The sequence below is a fragment of the Pelophylax lessonae genome (assembly GCF_965119305.1).
Source record: "Pelophylax lessonae genome assembly, chromosome: 11".
Classification (NCBI taxonomy): Eukaryota; Metazoa; Chordata; class Amphibia; order Anura; family Ranidae; genus Pelophylax; species Pelophylax lessonae.
In genome coordinates this window covers 234,819,684-234,842,637 of record NC_138778.1, presented here as the reverse complement: position 1 = coordinate 234,842,637, position 22,954 = coordinate 234,819,684, and the positions used below count along the sequence as shown (strand labels likewise).

At 54.2% G+C, this 22,954-nt stretch overlaps 1 protein-coding gene across 1 annotated transcript; it reads right to left on the bottom strand.

The window, feature by feature from the left end:
* Positions 1-674: 674 nt before the first annotated feature.
* On the bottom strand, positions 675-22,331 carry SCPEP1 (serine carboxypeptidase 1; the record flags this gene model as incomplete). The annotated part of the gene is made up of 12 exons (XM_082272894.1): positions 675-868; positions 10,846-11,003; positions 12,548-12,685; positions 12,775-12,888; positions 12,969-13,068; positions 13,989-14,117; positions 15,125-15,162; positions 17,076-17,148; positions 17,798-17,872; positions 18,655-18,810; positions 20,737-20,826; positions 22,137-22,331. Coding segments are annotated over 12 exons (1,332 nt in total), but the record flags the coding sequence as incomplete, so codon positions are not given.
* Between the last annotated feature and the right edge of the window lie 623 nt (positions 22,332-22,954).

The window sequence follows — 22,954 nt, the reverse complement described above, 5'->3', positions numbered from 1 at the left end:
GAGTCCTCCAGCGGTGCAGAGTATTTCAGGAGAGGAGAGTTACAGAGGAAGGAGCAGAGTCCTCCAGCAGTGCAGAGTATTTCAGGAGAGGGAAGTGGGGGAAAGTCCTCCAGCCCCACAGATAACAATGAGAAGCACACACACATTTTTTTATGTACAATTTAATATAAAAATAAGCACACAGGATGAGATTTAGATTTGTTGGATGGTTGTCAGGGTCGTAAGCAGTCACAGGTCAGTAAGGAGGTGGAACGGGAAGGTGGAACGGGAAGGTGGAAGGAGGTTGAGTTGGAACGGGAAGGCAGAAGGAGGTTGAGGTGGAATGGGAAGGTGGTTGAGGTGGAAGGATGTTGCATTAAAGGAGAGGGAAATCACAGGTTGAGGTGGAACGGGAAGGTGGTTGAGGTGGAACGGGAAGGCGGAAGGAGGTTGAGGTGGAACGGGAAGGCGGAAGGAGGTTGAGGTGGAACGGGAAGGCGGAAGGAGGTGGAGGTGGAACGGGAAGGCGGAAGGAGGTGGAGGTGGAACGGGAAGGCGGAAGGAGGTGGAGGTGGAACGGGAAGGCGGAAGGAGGTGGAGGTGGAACGGGAAGGCGGTGGAGGTGGAACGGGAAGGCGGTGGAGGTGGAACGGGAAGGAGGTGGAGGTGGAACGGGAAGGAGGTGGAGGTGGAAGGATTAAAGGAGAGGGAAATCACAGGTTTATTTGGTGCCGATCCACAGCAAAGCATTCTGGAACCCGTATGAAGGCAGTTCAGCAATTTTTGTTCTTGGCAGCCAGGATCCTGCTGGCTCCGCCCGCAGTCACTCCTGCTGGTTGGTGAGCATGCGCAGCATTTTCAGAGACATCTCCGGCTGGTCAGATGGAACCTACCAGAGGGAGACACAACATCAGGATCCATATAATCCTCCGGATGGGAGGCGGAGTCTGCTCAGCAGTCACACAGCAAGACTCTTGAAGGAGGAAGCGTAACTTTTATGAACGGATTCTATAAAATACAAGAATCTCACATATTCTGTGATTGGTGCAGAATCCTCATCTCCTGGATTACCATTGAGAGGGGGGGGAGGGCGCAACTTGGCTCTGTGCCAATAGAGAGGATGGAAGCTGCTGATTGGTACACGGCCTTGTGTGACAGCCAATGTGATGAGAGCTTTGTTGCCCCAGGCTTCAGATGAATGGAGGAGACTATTGTCATCAGAGTTCTGGTTGGACTTAAAATGATTGTAAAGAATCAATTGTTTTAACTCCTTCAATACCACCCACTTTTACCCCCTCCTGCCCAGCCCAATCGTTAGCACTGTCACACTTTGAATGACAATTACACAGTCATGCGACACTGCATCTATATGACAATTTTAGGTTTGTTTTTTTTTTCTTTGAACTAAGTCAATCACAGTTCATGATCAGCTGTCAGCCAATGAGAAACAGTCCTAAACAGAAGCCAGACAGCAGCTTTTTTTTTTTTTCAGCTTGAGAAACAAAATAAGCCAATTACCGGCCTATGTAAATCAGTCCCAAACTGTCCCCACCAGTGCCCATCAGGACTAATAATCAGTGCCCACCAGTGCCACCCGTCAGTAGTGCCAATCAGTTTTCATACTTAAGACCCATAAGTGCCGCCAATCAGTGCCCATAGGTGCCACCCATCAATGCTTACCAGTGGCACCAACTGACACCAATGAGAAGGCAACAGGGTCGGACCCTGAGGAGGAGGCAGCAGTGATAATCAGTATAGATGTCTAACAGAAGCCGGTTGTCTGCTCTCCTCATGGTGACAGCTGACACTCGGCGGGGGAGGAGCCAGGAGCGCCAGCAAAAGCATCCGAGAAGAGGATTGGGGCTGCTCTATGCAAATCCATTACAGAGCCAGTAAATATAAAAAATTTAAATTTTTTCCATAAAAATTGCATTTGTAAGACCGCTGCGCAAATACGGTGTGACAATCTCCATTTTATTCTCTAGGGGATCTGCTATATTATATATATATATATATATATATATATATATATATATATATATATATATATATATATATATATATATATATATATATATATATATATATATATATATATATATATATATATATATAATGTTTGGGGGTTCTAAGTAATTTTCTAAGCAAAAAAATGAAAATTGGATTTTTGTACTTACCATAAAATTAATTTCGACGGACACGGCGCTCCATAAATCATAACTATTGGGTTATATCCTCCAGGAGTAGGACTAGGCAGAACAAAAACCACCTGGCCCATGGGCAGTCCTCAGCTTGGTATATAACCCCATGTGTCAGAAATAGGCCTGGTCCCTTAAGTGGTTAATATCCCTTTAACTTCTGAGGCTGGGGGGGGGGGGCCCAATGAAGTTTACCAAAATGTGGGGCCCTTGGGTAGACTCACAAGACACCAGTGACTCTTTGTTAAATGTAATATCTAATCCCCCTTTATAGTGATAGATTATCCAAGTGGACCGCCCCACGAAAATTTACTGCGGCAGGGAGGCTCTGAAATGCAAGAAAAAAAAAAAAAAAAAACATACTTATACGCGATTTTGTAAAAGGGCTCTAGGGGCGGGGCCAGAGCCGCGCTCCCGTTGTAAATGGACACAGCGGGAGCCAATCTGGCCACCCACAACCATTCAGAAGGATGACAGAACTGCGGTCTGTTTATGTACACAAGGCACACCGCTGTTCTGTCAGACAAGGAACACAGATCTCTCTGTTCCTGCAGTCAGTACATCCCCCACACAGTTAGAAAGCACTCCCTAGCAACACACTTAACCCCTTGATTGCCCCTGGTGTTATCCTCTTCTCTGCCAGTGTCATTAGTACAGTGACTGTGCATATTTTTAGCACTGATCACTGTAATGGTGTCACTGGTCCCTAAAAGTGTCATTTAGTGTCAGACTTGTCCGCCGCAGCCGCAGTCCTGAAAAAAAAAAAAACCGCAGCCATCGCCGCCATTACTAATATATAAAAAAAAAAAAAAAAAAAAAGTCTATAAATCTATCCCATAGTTTGTAGACGCAATAACATTTGCGCAAACCAATCAATATACGCTTATTGGGACTTATTTTTTTTACCAAAAATATGCAGCAGAATACAAACTGGCCTAAAATTTAAAAAAAAAAAAATTTGATTTTTAATTTTTTTTTTTTTTTTTAATTGGGAATGTAATATAGCAGAAAGTGAAAAATATATATTTTTTTCAGAATTGTTGCTTTTTTTTTTTTTGTTTATAGCGCAATAAAAAAAAAAAAAAAAAATTGCAGCAGCAATCAAATACCAGCAAAAGAAAGCTCTATTTGTGGAAAAAAAAAGGACGTCAATTTTATCTGGGTACAGCGTATCAGTTAACCACATGCTGACCACCCGCCACAGTTTGACTGCGTGAATCGACATAGGGGCGCGGTCGTGTGACGCTGTACCCAAATAAAATGGATGTCCTTTCTTTCCCCATAATTAGAGCTTTCTTTTGGTGGTATTTGATCACCTCTGCGTTTTTTTATTTTTTGGGCTATAAAAACAAAAAAGTCCGACAATTTTGGGGGAAAAAAAAAAAAAAAAAAAAACTGAATTTTTGTAAAATCTTACCGTAAAATTCCTTTCTCTGAATCCTCCGACAGTCGCCGCCCCCATCCAAGTCCTCACCAATGGGTATTGACCTTTGCTCCGTAGGAGTAGCTAGGCAACAAGAATTGCTAATACAAAAGCTTTTAGCATAGACACACCCCTAGGGGCTGTCCCCTCAGTCAATACCTCCCTGCACCAGCATTCCCAACTCAGTTTGGTAGCATAGCAGTAAGAGTACACAAAAACCCCAAAAGAGGGGCGGGGGGCGGCGACTGTCAGAGGACTCAGAGAAAGGAATTTTACGGTAAGATTTTACAAAAATTAAGTTTTCTCTTACGTCCTCCGACAGTCGCCGCCCCCATCCAAGTCCTCACCAATGGGACGTCCCAAAGCAGTGTAGACATGAGGGGTGGGAGACGCAACCGTAGAAAGGCAACGCAGTACCCACATCAGAGAAAGGAACTTTACCACAGTAAGAGAACCAACTGGGCAACAGGAAAAACGTGCTCAACAGGAGCAACATCCCAGGAAAACAAGTAACCCAGGGGTAAAACACCCCAATAACCAAGGGCCCACAAAAAAACAAGGGTCCCTAAGAAACTGCCCCACTGAGAACTTCACGGCCAAAGGCGGCATCAGCCGAAGCCTGAACATCCACCTTATAGAATTTTGAGAATGTGTGAACGGACGATCAAGTCGCCGCCTTACACACCTGAGCCACAGAAGCCTGATGCCGGAAAGCCCAAGACGTACTCAAAGACCTGGTAGAGTGCGCCTTCACAGGGAAAGGAGGAGCCTCAAGGCATAGGCTAGCTCAATGATCTGTCTGATCCATTTGGCGATGGTCGCAGCCGATGCCGCCATGCCCTTCTGAGGTCCCTCAGGAAGGACAAAGAGGGAATCCGACTTGCGAAAGGATTTAGTGGACGACAGGTAAACCCTGATCGCCCGGACAACATCCAAGGAATGTAAGGCAACCTCCTTCGGATGCTTAGGCTTCGCGCAGAGCGAAGGCAAGACAATGTCTTCATTAAGGTGAAAATCCGAGATCCTTTTCGGAAGAAAGGATGGGTCAGGTCGCAGGACCACCTTATCCTTGTGAATCACCAGGTAGGGAGAGCTGCAGGACAAAGCCGCCAGCTCCGACACCCTGCGAGCCGAAGTGATCGCCACCAAAAAGGCAACCTTCTTGGACAACAGAGACAACGAGATCTCCCTGATCTTTTCAAAAGGAGCCTGTTGTAACACGGACAGAACCAAGTTCAAGTCCCACGGAGGCAAAGGTTCCCTCCTAGGAGGGGCCAAATGTCGCACCCCCTGAACAAAGGTGCTAACCAATTAATTAGACGCCACTGGGCGCTGAAAAAGAACGGCCAGCGCAGAAATCTGACCCTTAATCGTGGCCAACGCCAAACGCTGGTCCACTCCAGTTTGGAGGAAAGCCAACACTCTTGACACCGAGTATGAGCGAGGGGAATACCCCCTGGACTCACACCAGGCAAAGTATGCTCTCCAAGTACGGTAGTAAATTCTTCCTGAAGAGGCTTTTCTAGCCTTGATCAAAGTGGGAATGACCTCAGGGGAGAGACCCCCTATCCTTCAGGACCTTGCTTTCAACAGCCAGGCCGTTAAAGCCAGCGACTGTAAAGCAGGATGGAATATCGGTCCTTGAGACAGAAGGTCTTCTCGAAGCGGCAGACGCCACAGAGCATCGACTACCAGATTTACGAGGTCTGCGTACCAAGACCGGCGAGGCCAGTCCAGAGCCACCAGAATCACCGTGTGCGGTTTCCGAGGCTAAACTGCGAAGGAGCCTGGACAGCAGTTGAATCGGTGGAAAGGCATACATCAGACGATACTGATGCCAGGGCGCCACTAACGCGTCTGAGGCGTCTGCCCGAGGATCGCGCGTCCTTGCCACAAACCTTTCCACCTTGTTGTTCAGACGAAACGCGAACAGGTCCACAACTGGGGAACCCCACTTCTCGCACAACATCTGGAAGACATCCAGGTGAAGGGACCATTCCCCCTGGTCCAGGGTCTGGCGGCTCAGATAGGCCGCCTGCCAGTTCTCCACCCCCGGAATGTGGACTGCCGTTATCGCCGGGACGTGCGTCTTCGGCCCAAGACAGAAAGTCAGCTACTTCCCGAGCCGCTCGGGCACTCCTGGTGCCCCCTTGATGGTTGACGTAGGCCACCGCGGTGGCATTATCCGTCTGAACCCGAACTGGACGGCCCCGAAGCCGGTCTGTCCATCGCAGAAGGCAAAGCTTTATCGCCCTCAATTCCAGAATGTTGATCGGAAGGGAGGACTCCTCCTCCGACCAAGTTCCCTGGGTGGACAAAACGCCCAGAACACCACCCCAGCCCGACAGGCTGGCATCCGTGGTGATCACAGTCCACAGCAACGGACGAAAAGACTTGCCCCCCGACACCGCCGGGGACTGGAGCCACCACAGAAGATCCCTTCTGGTGCAGTGGCTCAACGAGATCCGCAGATCCAGGGATTGCAGCCGCCCGTCCCACTCGGCAAGAATCTCCGCTTGGAGACCTCGCGTGTGAAACTGGGCAAAGGGGATCGCCTCGAAGGCCGAGACCAACAACCCTAGACATCTCCTGCATGTCCGGAGAGACGAGTGCCGGTTGTCCCTGAGGGACCTGACCTCGTCCTGAAGAGTCCGAAGCTTTCTTCCGGCAGGAAAACCTTGGCTTGGACAGAGTCCAGAATCATTCCCAAGTAGGGAAGACGAACCGAAGGACACAGAGTCGACTTCGGAATGTTTATAGTCCAACCGAACTCCTGCAGAGTCCGCATCGTGGTGGACAGGTCGGTCACCAGGCTCTGACTGGCGTTCGACCGTTATCAGGATATCGTCCAAATACCCCAAAACAGCAATGCCCTGTGCTCGCAACAGGGCCAGAACCGGCGCCAGCACCTTGGTAAAAACCCGCGGAGCGAGACCAAAAGGCAACGCCACGAATTGGTAATGATCCTCCGCAATGGCGAATCGAAGGTACCTCTGGGGACCCTCGAAAATGGGGATGTGCAGGTACGCATCCTTCAGATCGATGGAGGCCATGGATTCCCCCGGACTCAGGGCAGCCACCACTGAGCGCAGAGATTCCATGCGGAACTTGCGAACCCGCACAAAGCGGTTCAGAGCTTTCAAGTCCGGAATCAGACGCACCTTGCCCTCCTTTCTGGGCACAGTGAACAGATTGGAGTAAAACCCCCGAAATCTGTCCCGATGAGGCACCGGAACCACCACCCCCTGGGCCCGCACCGTCAGGTGCAGATCCTGCAAGCGCTCCGGAGACAGCTGAAGATTCGAGGGAAAAAATCCGCCCGCCGGCCGAGAGAGAAATTCGATCTTGTAACCAGATCGAACGATTTCCTGAACCCAACTGTCCCGAATGCGGGTCAGCCAAGGTTGTAGGAAACCGCGCAGATGTCCCCCCACCCCAGAAACGGGTGAGGGCGTCCCTTCAGGCAGATTTGGAACGGGGCGCAGAGCCGGCTTGGCCGGACTTTTGCTTACCCGCCCAGGGCTCCGTCTGGCCACCTTGGCCTTGAAGGGCTTGCCCTCGAACGCGACGTAAAGGCACGAAAGAACCCCTAAGAGGGTCTAAAAGCGATGCCCCGCTTGCCACGAAAGGACTTGTTCCACGGATTCTGGGGCAACAGAGTGCTCTTGCCCCCAGCGACTCCTTTCGCCGGAGTATCCAAAGCCTCGCCAAAAAGGCGAGACCCAGCATAGGGAACACCAGCCACCGTTTTGCGAGACGATTGGTCAGCCGAGCAACTCCTCAGCCAGATCAGTCGACGGATAGGCACCGCGACACTAGACAGGCGTGCAGCTAAAGGGGCCGCATTCAAGGCCGCATTGCACAAATACATGACCCCCTGACGAATCTGGTCCACCATTTCCAGCGTAGCCGGTGGGGCAGAATCAGACACGAGGGTGCGACTGAGCACCTTAGTCCAGTCTGCCACCGCCTGAGACACCATGACAGAAGCGAAAATAGGTTTGAGCATAGAGCCCGCCAGCATATACGCGTGACGGACAAGAGACTCCAACCTCCTGTCCGTAGGATCCCGGAAAACCGGGGTATCGTCAGTGGGAACCAGGGTAGCCTTGTGTTCCACCTGGGGCGCCACGCACCAATGCTCCTCAGCGGAGGGCGCAAAAAGGACAAAGCAGTTTAAACCGACTGGGCACCGTAAAGGGCTTCTTTAAACTGCGCCATAGCTCATACAACAGCGTGATTAAATTCAGCAGGGCAGGGGAAAACCTGCGCCGTTTGCGGGTTCTATGTGTCCCAAAGGAGGACACCATAGCCGGAGGAGTGAGCCCATCCTCCAGGTGCAGCGTGTCTTAGATAGAAGGGAGCAGCCCATCCATGAGTGCAAGCTCTTCAGGCGAGCCTGGGGGAGAAGTATCAACCCCTTCAACCTCTGCCTCCCTTGCAGACCCCAAAAGGGCAAGAGATCCTCAGCCACAGCAGCCATATCACCATCTGAATTAGAAGAAATAGATAACCTGGCCCTCTATGTCGCAGAACGTTCAGCCACCAGCACCTGCATATGCGACCCCAAGAATGCCACTACAGCGGTCAAATCAGACCCCACGGGGGGTGCAGCAGACCCGGGGTTCCCCACCAGAGCTGGAGGGGAACTTGCTATCCTGTGAATCCATGCCAAACATGATTTGGGAAAAAAAGGCACTGGCCCTTTAAAAGCCGCGGCGAGCGCAGCCCACCGCAATACTCACAGTATGCTGAGATAGGAAGGATAGCACAGAAAATCATGGAGGGAGCACCTGCAGAGCCTGCAGACTATTGCCACCGATCGCTGTGAGGCAAGGAAGGCTGAACTACATAATGCAATGGGCTCAGGGAAAATGGCTGCCCTGTAGAAGTGAGTGGAGGCTACAATAAAATGGCCGCCGACATGTGCTCGGATCGAGCGAGCATGCCACACGCAAGATGGCGCCGATTGGCGCCAAAGGCACACCGCACTGCAACCCTGTACAAGGCTCAGGGAGAAGCCACATTAGCCCACAGTAACCAAAAAACCAAAAAAAGAGAGAGAGAGAAAGAGAGAGAGAGAAAGAGAGAGAGAGAAAGAGAAAAAAAGAGAGACAGAGAGAGAGAGAGAGAGAGAGAGAAAGAGAAAAAAAGAGAGACAGAGAGAGAGAGAGAGAAAGAGAAAAAAAGAGAGACAGAGAGAGAGAGAGAGAAAGAGAGAGAAAAAAAGAGAGAGAGGTCCCCCACCACATAGTAGTGAATAAAAACTGTTACCCACACAGGGATCACATCAGGGAGCCCCCCTACACAGACATGAGGGGAACACACAGCCATAGACTGACACCCCAGACAGAGGTCCCCACATAGAAAGGTGCTTACCGTACCGGATGGCGTGGGGAGCCGTCTCCAGCGACAAACCGCTATCAAGGCAGACAGGGAGTGCCGCAGCCAGGACGCTTGTGGACTGCAGCCATAGACCGCAGCATGGCGTCCAGTGGAGGTAGCCACCTCACAGGCAGCATCCCTGCAGCGAACAGGGATGGGTCGTTCAATGTGCCAGGGCAAACCTAAGCTGAACGCTCGATGGCAGGCTGGGGATCCATCTGGCACTCAGCCCTGAGATCCAGGGCAGCCAGTCCGAGACCCAGCTCCGCATGAACATCTTCATCTGAAGAACCCTAAACTAAAGCTGACAAAATAACAGCTAGTTAAAGAAAAGAAAAATACTTTGAAATAAAATCAAAAAGGGTAGAAGGCTGAGACTGAAGCCCCAGCACAGGAAAGCCTGCTACCCCTAAGCTAGGCAATTGAAAACTGAGTTGGGAATGCTGGTGCAGGGAGGTATTGACTGAGGGGACAGCCCCTAGGGGTGTGTCTATGCTAAAAGCTTTTGTATTAACAATTCTTGTTGCCTAGCTACTCCTACGGAGCAAAGGTCAATACCCATTGGTGAGGACTTGGATGGGGGCGGCGACTGTCGGAGGACGTAAGAGAAAAAAATGTTTTACTTTCTGCTCTAAGACATCCAATAAAAAAAAAATATATATATTTTTTTTCATAATTTTAGGCCAATTTGTATTCTGTTGCATATTTTTGGTAATAAAAATCCCAATAAACGTATTTTGATTGGTTTGCACAAAAGTTATCGCATCCACAAACTAGGGGAAAGATTTGTCATTTTTATTTATTTATTTTTTACTAGTAATGGCGGCGATCTGCGATTTTTAGCGGGACTGCGACATTGCGGCGGACAGATCGGACCCCTGACTGACATTTTTGACACTTTTGGGGGTACCAGTGACATTACTGCAGTAATCAGTGCTAAAAATATGCACGGTCAATGTAAAAATGACACTGGCAGGGAAGGGGGTTTGCACCAGGGGTGATCAAAGGGTTAAATGTGTCCCTAGGGGGTGTTTTCTGGGGGGGGGGGGTGGATGAATACAGAGACCTGCGTTCCTAAATAGGAGGATCCCTGTGTTCATCTCTGATAGAATAGAGGTCTGCTGTGTTTTCATTGCCAGACCGCCGTTCTGTCTGCATGGGGAGCGATCATGAGTGGCTGCTGATTGGCTCCCCCTCTGGCCAATCGGCATGTGTGCGTGCGTGCCTCAGGCGGGGCACGCGCCCCCCCACCATCTATTACATGAAGTGACGCACAGGTACGTCGTTTCACATATTACAGCCAACCTGCGGCAGTAAAACTATGGCGGCTGGTCAGTAAGTGGTTAAAGTAACGCAGTGCCGTATCGCAAAAAATGGCCGGTCATGAAGGGGGGTACATTTTCCGAAGGGGAAGTGGTTAAAGGATATTATTACACGGTTATATCGGTACAGCTTGGATCAATGTACAGGAGGCGGCGGAGCCATACTTGTGGGATCCCTCTAGAATCTGGGAATCACTCTCTCCGCTAACTTTCCAGGTGGTGTTCAGATTGGCTGCCTTGATGCATTGTGAACACAGGAGGGCGCTCTCTCGGCACAGAGGAATCTCCTCCACAGGAGGGCGCTCTCCCGGCACAGAGGAATCTCCTCCACAGGAGGGCGCTCTCCCGGCACAGAGGAATCTCCTCCACAGGAGGGCGCTCTCCCGGCACAGAGGAATCTCCTCCACAGGAGGGCGCTCTCCCGGCACAGAGGAATCTCCTCCACAGGAGGGCGCTCTCCCGGCACAGAGGAATCTCCGCCAGTTCATGTATAAAGTATAGTGAATAGAGAGGAGATGGTATACGGGGGTCCTCTTACCATGTGCCCAGCTTTAAGTATCCAGTAGAAGGCAAAGTTCTCCCAGGATTTGTAGAAAGCCGCCGTCTCTCGGGACTGCAGATGCAGCGGCTTCCAGTGCAGGCTCTTGAACTGGTCCATCTTCTTCCACTTCAGCTGCTTGACCCATCCCTCCTGACCTGGAAGACAAGAGGGGGAACCGAGACTGAGCAATGCTGAAGGAAGCACCTCAAATATGGGAGTCTGTGCCTAAGGAGGGGGGGCCGACGCATTCCCTGTGCCTAAGGAGGGGGGGCCGACGCATTCCCTGTGCCTAAGGAGGGGGGGCCGACGCATTCCCTGTGCCTAAGGAGGGGGGGCCGACGCATTCCCTGTGCCTAAGGAGGGGGGCCGACGCATTCCCTGTGCCTAAGGAGGGGGGGGCGACGCATTCCCTGTGCCTAAGGAGGGGGGGCCGACGCATTCCCAGTGCCTAAGGAGGGGGGGCCGACACATTCCCAGTGCCTAAGGAGGGGGGGCCGACACATTCCCAGTGCCTAAGGAGGGGGGGCCGACACATTCCCAGTGCCTAAGGAGGGGGGGCCGACACATTCCCAGTGCCTAAGGAGGGGGGGCCGACACATTCCCAGTGCCTAAGGAGGGGGGGCCGACACATTCCCAGTGCCTAAGGAGGGGGGGCCGACACATTCCCAGTGCCTAAGGAGGGGGGGCCGACACATTCCCAGTGCCTAAGGAGGGGGGGCCGACACATTCCCAGTGCCTAAGGAGGGGGGGCCGACACATTCCCAGTGCCTAAGGAGGGGGGGGGGGGGGGCGACACATTCCCTATGCCTAAGGAGGTGCCTAAACCCTCAAACATGATATATTTTCTGAAAGCAGACACCCCAGAGCAGGGCTCCAAATTTCAAGTCCTGAAAGCCTTAAGGGTTACTCGGCACCAGTTGCCCCACCCAATCCCTACCCTGCCCCGCCCCTAAACACGCCCTCACACATTATCTCAAGAAATTACACTGTTAAATGTGTTATGCAGAATTAAGTTACACAAATAAAATATTAACAACTTTATCAGTGCCCATCAGTGCAGCCTCACCAGTGCCCTCATCAGCGCAGCCCCACCAGTGCCCTCATCAGCGCAGCCCCACCAGTGCCCTCATCAGCGCAGCCCCACCAGTGCCCTCATCAGCGCAGCCCCACCTGTGCCCTCGCCCCCTAGAGCGAGTGCTGTACATGTACGGCGATTTACCTGGGAGCGGCTGCCTACCGCACTATAACTGCGGCGGGCGGTCATACAGGGGATAATGAGACATCCAGGGTCCAGTGCTCCACCGAATGTAATGCACACCGCACTGCGTTACATTCTTTCCCGGCTTTGATGGGCGGGAAACTGTCAACAGCAACCCGGAAGTGACATCACGTGTCACTTTCAGGGCAACAAGGAGGGGAAAAAGAGCAGCAACATGTCCTCTCCCCCGCCACCTCTCCACGGGGGCACCTGCTATGCTGGTCCAGGGGCCTGCAGATAGGCAAGCGGAACCCTGGATACATAGCGGGGGGGGGGGGGGTTACTCGGCGTGTGGGGAGCATTCAAACTTCTGGTGGCCATGGTGACGTGGCGCCTGGACTATGGATTCTGCACCCCCCACCCTCGGAGAGCACTGGAAAGTGAAATGTCATTGGTGGGTGGATTGGGCGCTGACTTCCCCCTGCATGCCGTCCTCCTTACCCACAGTGTCCACAATGAGGTCCAGCTGCCCGTTATAGACGGTGACATTTATCCCCGCACAGAGGAGCTCATCCACAACGCTCACCACCGGCTTCATGAAGTCCCCGGCCATGTTGGAGAAGACGTCCGCTGACTGGCCTGGAGGATGAAGAGAAGACTAGGTTATGTGTGGAGCACGAGGACCCCCGCCGCAGCGCCACCCCCACCCCCCCCGCCAGGCATCTTACCTCCCCATGTGACAGTATCTGGAATAATCTTCAACTTGGCTCTGATTGGTCCATTCATCAACTCGGACAGGTCATCGGCCTGCAGAGGCAGCAAATGCCGCCGGTAGAGGCTTCCTGTAGAAGGAGGAGGATGAATAGGTGAAGTGATGACCGCCTGCAGTGAGGGATGCTGGGTAACCCAGAGACGCACTCACCTAGAGCCAGATTCTGGAACTTTGGGGTGTTCTTCTCACCACTTCCTGACATCAGAGAGTCTTTGGTCAGAATGTTGTAGAAGTTCACTCCGTCCGTATTCTGCGAATAAAGTTATAGCGGGACTCCGCTCAGAGCAAATCCAAACCATTCCGCCTTTTATTATTGGATCAAATCATTGGAAAAATCTCCCGACACTCCTGTCCCCATTTCTGTTCCTGAGAGCCGCTAATATCCAGATCACCTTATATCCCAAACAAGATGCCCAAATAACAGGTATCTACAATGAATGCAGGGGTGCCCCCTGGTGGACTGGTATCTCCAATGTATTCAGAATGCAGGGGCGCCCCTGGTGGACTGGTATCTACAATGTATTCAGAATGCGGGGGTGCCCCCTGGTGGACTGGTATGTACAATGTATTTAGAATGCCAGGGCGCCCCCTGGTGGACTGGTATGTACAATGTATTCAGAATGTAGGGGCCCCTCTGGTGGACTGGTATGTACAATGTAGTCAGAATGCAGGGACACCCCCTGGTGGACTGGTATGTACAATGTATTTAGAATGCAGGGGTGCCGCCTGGTGGACTGGTATCTCCAATGTATTCAGAATGTAGAGCTGCCCCCTGGTGGACTGGTATGTACAATGTATTCAGAATGCAGGGGTGCCCCCCTGGCGGACTGGTACGTACAATGTATTCAGAATGTAGGGGTGCCCCCTGGTGGACTGGTATGTACAATGTATTCAGAATGCAGGGGTGCCCCCCTGGTGGACTGGTATGTACAATGTATACAGAATGCAGGGGTGCCCCCCTGGTGGACTGGTATGTACAATGTATTCAGAATGTAGGGGCGCCCCCTGGTGGACTGGTATCTCCAATGTATTCAGAATGCAGGGGTGCCCCCTGGTGGACTGGCGTCTCCAATGTGCAGGGATATCCCCTGGTGGACTGGTATGTACAATGTATTCACAATGCAGGGGCGCCCCCTGGTGGGCTGCTCTGGGACAGCAGCCAATTCTTACCTCTTCTATGACATCTTCTGTCATGGACCATTGTTGTGTCGCCTCCTCATACTGTCCTTTATTGAGAGCATCCTGGACCGAGTCCGCCGCCTTCTGAACTTCCTTCAGACCGTTGTCATCCAGCAGAGACTGAGACATGAGACCAACCTTAGATCTATGCATATGTCACCATCACATACCATGGTGCTGTACAAGCCTACAACACCCAACCTGACAAGCAGATCCCACAAACCTCTCTCCCTCAGATTCCCAGATCCCCAAGATCACCCCCTCACAGAACCCTCAGATCCCCCTCCCACAGATCCCCAAGATCACCCTCCCACGGATTCCCCAAGATCTCCCCCCTCACAGAACCCTCAGATCTCCCCCCTCACAGAACCCTCAGATCTCCCCCCTCACAGAACCCTCAGATCTCCCCCCTCACAGAACCCTCAGATCTCCCCCCTCACAGAACCCTCAGATCTCCCTCCCACAGATTCCCCAAGATCTTCCTCCCACAGATCCCCAAGATCTCCCTCCTACAGAACCCCACAGATCCCCCAAGATATCCCTCCTACAGAGCCCTCAGATCTCCCCCTCACAGAACCCTCAGATTTCCCCCTCACAGAACCCTCAGATCTCCCCCTCACAGAACCCTCAGATCTCCCCCTCACAGAACCCTCAGATCTCCCTCTCACAGAACCCTCAGATCTCCCTCTCACAGAACCCTCAGATCTCCCTCTCACAGAACCCTCAGATCTCCCCCTCACAGAACCCTCAGATCTCCCCCTCACAGAACCCTCAGATCTCCCCCTCACAGAACCCTCAGATCTCCCCCTCACAGAACCCTCAGATCTCCCCCTCACAGAACCCTCAGATCTCCCTCTCACAGAACCCTCAGATCTCCCTCTCACAGAACCCTCAGATCTCCCTCCCACAGATCCCCAAGATCTCCCTCCTACAGAACCCCACAGATCCCCCAAGATCTCCCTCCTACAGAACCCCACAGATCCCCCAAGATATCCCTCCTACAGAACCCTCAGATCTCCCTCCCACAGATTCCCCAAGATCACCCTCCCACAGATCCAGTCTGGGGGTCTGTAGAAATTGGGTCCATTGTCTATCACAAAACCCCCCCCCCCCCCGGCTGTACTTACTATACTGTAGAGATACGGCCCCCAGCTCAGCACCGAGTCTGCCAACAAAGAAAGACATGTGACCGGTTAGTATGACCCCCCCAGAAAGACATGCGACCGGTTAGTATGACCCCCCCAGAAAGACATGTGACCGGTTAGTATGACCCCCCACAAGCAGCGCAGTGTCCCCCCCATATCAAAGACCATTATACCCTGTGTGGGAGAATTCACCGGTCTGGGTTAGGACTCCTGCATCCATTCTACACCCAATTTTCACTCTTCCCATTGGCTGGGCCCCCCTGTGTGCTCCTCTGTACCCCCGCAATGATTGCTTCTCTCCTCTCCCGCCAGCTGCTGCAGGAGGAAAGGGGATTTGATCCACCACCGCTGCTCCTGTCCAGGTCTCTCTTCCTTCTGCTGCCTGGGGGCCCTGTGTGCTCCCCTGTACCCCCGCAGTGCCGGCTTCCCTCCTCTCCTGCCATCTGCTGCAGGAGGAAAGGTAATCGGTTCCAGTAAATGCAGAGGCCACTGCTCCTGTCTTGGTCACTCTTCTTTCTGCTACCTGGGCCCCCTGTGTGCTCCTCTGTACCCCCGCAGTGCTGGCTTCTCTCCTCTCCTGCTGGCTGCTGCAGGAGAAAAGGGGATCGGTTCCACCACCGCTGCTCCTGTTCAGGTCTCTCTACCTTCTGCTGCCTGGGCCCCCCTGTACACCCGCAGTGCCGGCTTCACTCCTCTCCCACCAGCTGCTGCAGGAGGAAAGGGGATCGGCTCCACCACCGCTGCTCCTGTTCAGGTCTCTCTACCTTCTGCTGCCTGGGCCACCCTGTACACCCGCAGTGCCGGCTTCACTCCTCTCCCACCAGCTGCTGCAGGAGGAAAGGTAAATCGGTTCTAGTAAATGCAGAGGCCGCTGCTCCTGTCTGGGTCTCTCTTTCTGCTACCTGGGCCCCCTGGTGGGCTCCCCTGTTCCCCAGCACTCCCGGCTTCCCTCCTCTCCTGCCGGCTGCTGCAGGGGATGGGTCAGGATGGAGAGAAGAGAGAGGGACTGGTAAAATATGCAATTTACTGACCCCTTCCTTTTCTGAATGAACACAGCGAGCGATCTCTACTGATCAATTACTGTGCCCATTCATAACTGAAGCATAGTAACCTGCCTCTGCACAGAGCTCTTCCTGTCCATTCCCTCTGAGGCTGTAGACCTCAAAGGTGAAATATCCGGGCTCTGCTGAGACCTCCAATATTTCACAAAAATCCCCCAACAGAGCTGCTAAAAAATATAAATAATAATAAAAAAAAAAAAATACTGACACCGTCCCCTGCCCCACCGACCCCCATGCACCGTTACCTGCCACACTGACACGTCTCCTGCCGCATCGACTGAGTGACACCGTCCCCTTCCATCCCGCCGACACCGTCCCCTGCCCCACGCACCGTTACCACTGACCCCCACGCACCGTTACCTGCTACACTGACACGTCTCCTGCTGCATCGACTGAGTGACACTTCCCCTTCTGCCCCGCCGACACCGTCCCCTGCCCCACCGACCCCCACGCACCATTACCTGCCGCATTGACTGAGTGACACCATCCCCTGCCGCACCGACTGACACAGTCCCCTGCCCCACTGACCCCCATGTACCGTCCCCTGCCACCCCGACCGGCACCGTTACCTGCCGCACCGACCGACTGACACTGCCCTGCCGTCACCGTCCCCTTTTAGGATAGGCCAAGTTTATATTCTCACAGTGACATTTGTTCTATAATTTTTCTCGAAGCTTTCTTTATTCCTTAGTTCAGCCTTGCCAGGTAATTCGTTTTAAAAAAAAAAAAATTAAAATTGGGGCCGGACCCCGGTGGTCTTTGCACTCTATAATGTTGTTCAGGGAGATCTCCACCTCTCCGAGGTTACCTACCCCCGGTATGTGGTATTGGGCTGGCTTCAGATTAAACCTGGAGGCGTGGACTGTACTCACCAATGGGGGAGATCCATGAGTCTCCGAGAGCCACTCCCCCGAAATTACACTTAATGTCACCCGCCAGGACGGCCTACGAGGAAAGACAACGAACAGTCAGATCACATTCCTGGGGGTGGGGAACTTCTAGACAAGGATCACACACCCGGGGGGGGGGGGGGGGCACTTCTAGACAGGGATCATACACTGGGGGGGGGCACTTCTAGACAGGGATCATACACTGGGGGGGGGGGGGGGCACTTCTAGACAGGGATCATACACTGGGGGGGGGGGGGGGGGGGGCACTTTTAGACAGGGATCATACACTGGGGGGGGGGCACTTCTAGACAGGGATCATACACTGGGGGGGGGGGGGGGGGGACTTATAGACAGGGATCATACACTCAATACTTCAACATCTGCAGAGAGGTCACAGAGGAGGTCTGGAGGTCCTTCTATAGGCAGGAAGAAACCACCCCCCGTCTCAGCAGTTCTTCCCCCCCCCCCCAGGAACTAACAGGACACCTAAGAAAGATCTTCCTTTATCCCTTCACTACAAGGGGAGGAGCCATCCAAGTCCGCCATGAAAATTAGATACAGACTGAATAAATTTTTTGTTAAAAAAGGTTAAAATGAATTGGGGGGTGGAGCAAACAGGAAGCCGCCTCCTTTCCCTGCAGATTGTGTGCACAACCCCCGCTCTTCCACATGACTACGAGAGGTGTACTTTGCACGGATCTTACCTTGTGTAGCGCCAGGGAAATTGCGGCCGCCATCTTTCCTCCATACGACTCGGAGAAGATGTAGAAGGGGATCGCCTGCCGGGATAAATCAGCACACAGGATAATAAATCACATCCAGAGACAGTCAGAGCAATTAGATTATAGGAGACGCCTGCATGGGCTGCACTTCCATCACCCTCCTGGAGGGGGGGCGCGAAAGTGAGCCCTTTTGTGCATTGCCTGGGAGCTCAGAGCACCGCCCCGTGGGGGGGGAATACATTCCAGGTGCATGTGTAAAAGAGGCCATAGAGATGAGACTCGCCCGCACACAGGGGGGCGCTCGCCCTGGGACCGCCCCCGCAGAGGGGGGCGCTCGCCCTGGTACCGCCCCCGCACACAGGGGGTGCTCGCCCTGGGACCGCCCCCGCACACAGGGGGGCGCTCGCCCTGGGACCGCCCCCGCACACAGGGGGGCGCTCGCCCTGGGACCGCCCCCGCACACAGGGGGGCGCTCGCCCTGGGACCGCCCCCGCACACAGGGGGGCGCTCGCCCTGGGACCGCCCCTGCACACAGGGGGGCGCTCGGGACCTGTAGGCTTGGAAGTCACTTCCTTCATGTGCCGTCATTGTCTTTGCAGCCATAAAACGCCGGCTACATCAGGTGACATGGCAAGAATATGCCAACCGCCTCCCTGACACAAAACCCACCCACTGCTTCAAAGCTCCACCCCTTCCCCCAATGTGCAGGGATTGTGTCCCTACAGGCAGGATTACAATGAATCACGCTGTGCTGCAAATTAAAAAAAAAAAAAAAAAAAAAAGTATCGTCAAGGACAGTGCCACGGCATTTCCGATCACCATCCGCTGCCACCACTCACCTGGAAATCTGGCTTTGAGTTGAAGAATTCTTTGAGAAGGACCAGCATGTCCCTGGAGACGGTGTCCACGTCCTTGGCAAACGCTCCACTGTTGGTGGTGTAGCTGTATCCGGTGCCCACAGGATTGTCCACAAACAGCAGACTGGCGACCTGCACCTGGGGGGATGGGTCAGAAACATGGATTAGCGGGAATTGGGATCTGAATCTGGGGGGGAATTAGCGGGAATGGGGATCTGTATCAGGGGGGGGGGGGGGATAGCGGGAATGGGGTCAGAAGAATGGGGATCTGTATATGAGGATATAGACGGAAAGGGGGAGGGGTCAGGAGGATGGGAATCTGCATCTGGATGATACAGCAGGTAAGAGGGAGGGTCTGGAAGATGGGGACCTGTACCTGGGGGATATAACAGGAGAGGGGGAGGAGTCAGGAAGATGGGGACCTGTACCTGGGGGATATAACAGGAGAGGGGGAGGAGTCAGGAAGATGGGGACCTGTACCTGGGGGATACAACAGGAGAGGGGGAGGAGTCAGGAAGATGGGGACCTGTACCTGGGGGATATAACAGGAGAGGGGGAGGAGTCAGGAAGATAAGGACCTGTACCTGGGGGATATAACAGGAGAGGGGGAGGAGTCAGGAAGATGGGGACCTGTACCTGGGGGATATAACAGGAGAGGGGGAGGAGTCAGGAAGATGGGGACCTGTACCTGGGGGATATAACAGGAGAGGGGGAGGAGTCAGGAAGATGGGGACCTGTACCTGGGGGATATAACAGGAGAGGGGGAGGAGTCAGGAAGATAAGGACCTGTACCTGGGGGATATAACAGGAGAGGGGGAGGAGTCAGGAAGATGGGGACCTGTACCTGGGGGATATAACAGGAGAGAAGGAGGAGTCAGGAAGATGGGGACCTGTACCTGGGAAAACAGGAAAAGGGGAGGAGTCAGGAAGATACGGACCTGTACCTGGGAGAACAGGAAAGGGGAGGAGTCAGGAAGATACGGACCTGTACCTGGGAGAACAGGAAAAGGGAGGAGTCAGTAATATTGGGGACCTGTACCTGAGAGAACAGGAAAGAGGAGGAGTCAGGAAGATGGGGACCTGTACCTGGGGATATAACAGGAAAGGGGAGGAGTCAGGAAGATAAGGACCTGTACCTGGGAGAGCTAACAGGAAAGGGGAGGAGTCAGGAAGATGGGGACCTGTACCTGGGGGATATAACAGGAGAGGGGGAGGAGTCAGGAAGATGGGGACCTGTACCTGGGAGAACAGGAAAGGGGAGGAGTCAGGAAGATAGGGACCTGTACCTGGGAGAACAGGAAAGGGGAGGAGTCAGGAAGATGGGGACCTGTACCTGGGAGAACAGGAAAGAGGAGGAGTCAGGAAGATGGTGACCTGTACCTGGGGATATAACAGGAAAGGGGAGGAGTAATATTGGGGACCTGTACCTGGGGATATAACAGGAAAGGGGAGGAGTCAGGAAGATAGGGACCTGTACCTGGGGATAGAACAGGAAGGGGAGGCAGGAATATGGGGACCTGTACCTGGAAATATAACAGGAAAGGGGAGGAGTCAGGAATATGGGGGACCTGTACCTGGAAGATCTAACAGGAAAGGGGAGGAGTCAGGAAGATAGGGACCTGTACCTGGGAATATAACAGGAAAGGGGAGGAGTCAGGAAGATGGGGACCTGTACCTGGGGGATATAACAGGAGAGGGGGAGGAGTCAGGAAGATGGGGACCTGTACCTGGGGGAGCTAACAGGAAAGGGGAGGAGTCAGGAAGATGGGGACCAGCCCCTGGAAGACAGAGCTGGAATAGGGAGCGGGGGTATGGATGATCTTGTACCTGGAGGATATATCATGTGATTGGGAGGGATGAAGAAGTAAGTTCATGGTGGCGATAAAGTAGGAAATGGGGGAGGGGCCAGGAGGACGGGAACTTGCACCTGAGAGATACAGCAGGAAAGGGGGAAGGGTGTAAGAATAGAGGATGATCTGTACCTGGGGGATACTATGGGAAAGGGGGGAGGGGTCAAAAGGTCCGTAACCTAAAGCCTGAAGAACGTTCCATGCAGCGACATACCCAGCTGCTGTTTCGGGGCTTCAGATTCACATCGAGGGGTCCGATCTCCGCAAAATTACCGAATCCGCAACCAGAACCTCCAGGACCACCCTGAGAGACAAATAGAGAGACAAGCAATGATGAGAGAGGAGGATGGGAAGGGCAGACAGGGGACACGGGAGGGAGGGAGGGAGGGAGGGCAGAAGGGCAGACAGGGCAGACAGGGGACGCGGGAGGGCAGAAGGGCAGACAGGGGACACGGTGAGGAAGGGAGGGCAGACAGGGGACGCGGGAGGGCAGACAGGGGACGCGGGAGGGCAGAAGGGCAGACAGGGGACGCGGGAGGGCAGAAGGGCAGACAGGGGACGCGGGAGGGCAGAAGGGCAGACAGGGGACGCGGGAGGGCAGACGGGCAGACAGGGGACGCGGGAGGGCAGACGGGCAGACGGGCAGACAGGGGACACGGGAGAGAGGGAGGGAGGGCAGACAGGGGACACGGGAGAGAGGGAGGGAGGGCAGACAGGGGACACGGGAGAGAGGGAGGGAGGGCAGACAGGGGACACGGGAGAGAGGGAGGGAGGGCAGACAGGGGACACGGGAGAGAGGGAGGGAGGGCAGACAGGGGACACGGGAGAGAGGGAGGGAGGGCAGACAGGGGACACGGGAGAGAGGGAGGGAGGGCAGACAGGGGACACGGGAGAGAGGGAGGGAGGGCAGACAGGGGACACGGGAGAGAGGGAGGCAGGGCAGACAGGGGACACGGGAGAGAGGGAGGCAGGGCAGACGGCACACGGGAGAGAGGGAGGCAGGGCAGACGGCACACGGGAGAGAGGGAGGCAGGGCAGACGGCACACGGGAGAGAGGGAGGCAGGGCAGACGGCACACGGGAGAGAGGGAGGCAGGGCAGACGGCACACGGGAGAGAGGGAGGCAGGGCAGACGGCACACGGGAGGGAGGGAGGCAGGGCAGACGGCACACGGGAGGGAGGGAGGCAGGGCAGACGGCACACGGGAGGGAGGGAGGCAGGGCAGACGGCACACGGGAGGGAGGGAGGGCAGACGGCACACGGGAGGGCAGACGGCACACGGGAGGGAGGGAGGGCAGACGGCACACGGGAGGGAGGGAGGGCGGGCAGGCGGTCGGGCAGACGGCACACAGGAGGGAGGGCGGGCAGAAGGCACACGGGAGGGAGGGCGGGCAGGCGGTCAGGCAGACAGCACACAGGAGGGGGGGAGGGAAGACAGGGGACACGGGAGGGGAGGGCAGACAGGGGACACGGGAGGGGAGGGCAGACAGGGGACACGGGAGGGGAGGGCAGACAGGGGACACGGGAGGGGAGGGCAGACAGGGGGGGGGGAGGGGGTGGTGGGGGCAGACAGGGGACACAGACGGACAGGAGGACAGACATGAAGTGTAGTCACCTGCAGCCACATGACGAGCGGCACCTGGGTGTAGTTCTTGGTAGGGTGATCGGCGTAGTACAGCCACCAGAACATGTTGGCGTCTTTCCTCACTGACACGTAGTTCCATTCCTCCTTTGCCGCTCCACCTATCAGAGGAGCACAGACAGTCACCTGACAAGCGTCACATGATGGGGCAGTATCAGTCAGGAAGGGAAGAGAAGAGAATACCCGGGTCAGGAACAATTAATGGGGGGGATGATAAGGGGTGGGACAATCCCTTTGGATGAGTGGGATGTGGGATACTTACCCTGGTTTGGGAGGATAGTGAAGAGATGAGGACACCCTTCCTGCTGGGGGGGGGGGGGTGGTTTGGGAGGATAGTGAAGAGATGAGGACACCCTTCCTGCTGGGGGGGGGGGGGGGTGGTTTGGGAGGATAGTGAAGAGATGAGGACACCCTTCCTGCTGGGGGGGGGGGGGGGGGGGAGATAATGAAAAGTGTAGGGGCACTGGAGACACTCCTAAGTGTTAAACACTGTGCTCAGCACTTTACAATATTAATGGGAAACACTGCGGGGGGGGGGGTGTACTGGAGGGGTATTATACAGGAATATATAGCGCCAACACTGTGCTCAGCACTTTACATTATTAAGGGAGACGGTACAGTTACCATACAGTAGGGTGAGGGGAACACGTGGGGTGATGGGTTGTATGGAGGTGGGAGGGGCTTCTCTGAAGAGATGAGTTTTCAGGGATCACAAGGGCGGACAGATTGGGGTAGGGAGTTTCAAGGATGGGAGAGGCTCGGGAGAAGTCCTGGAGGTGAGCATGAGAGGA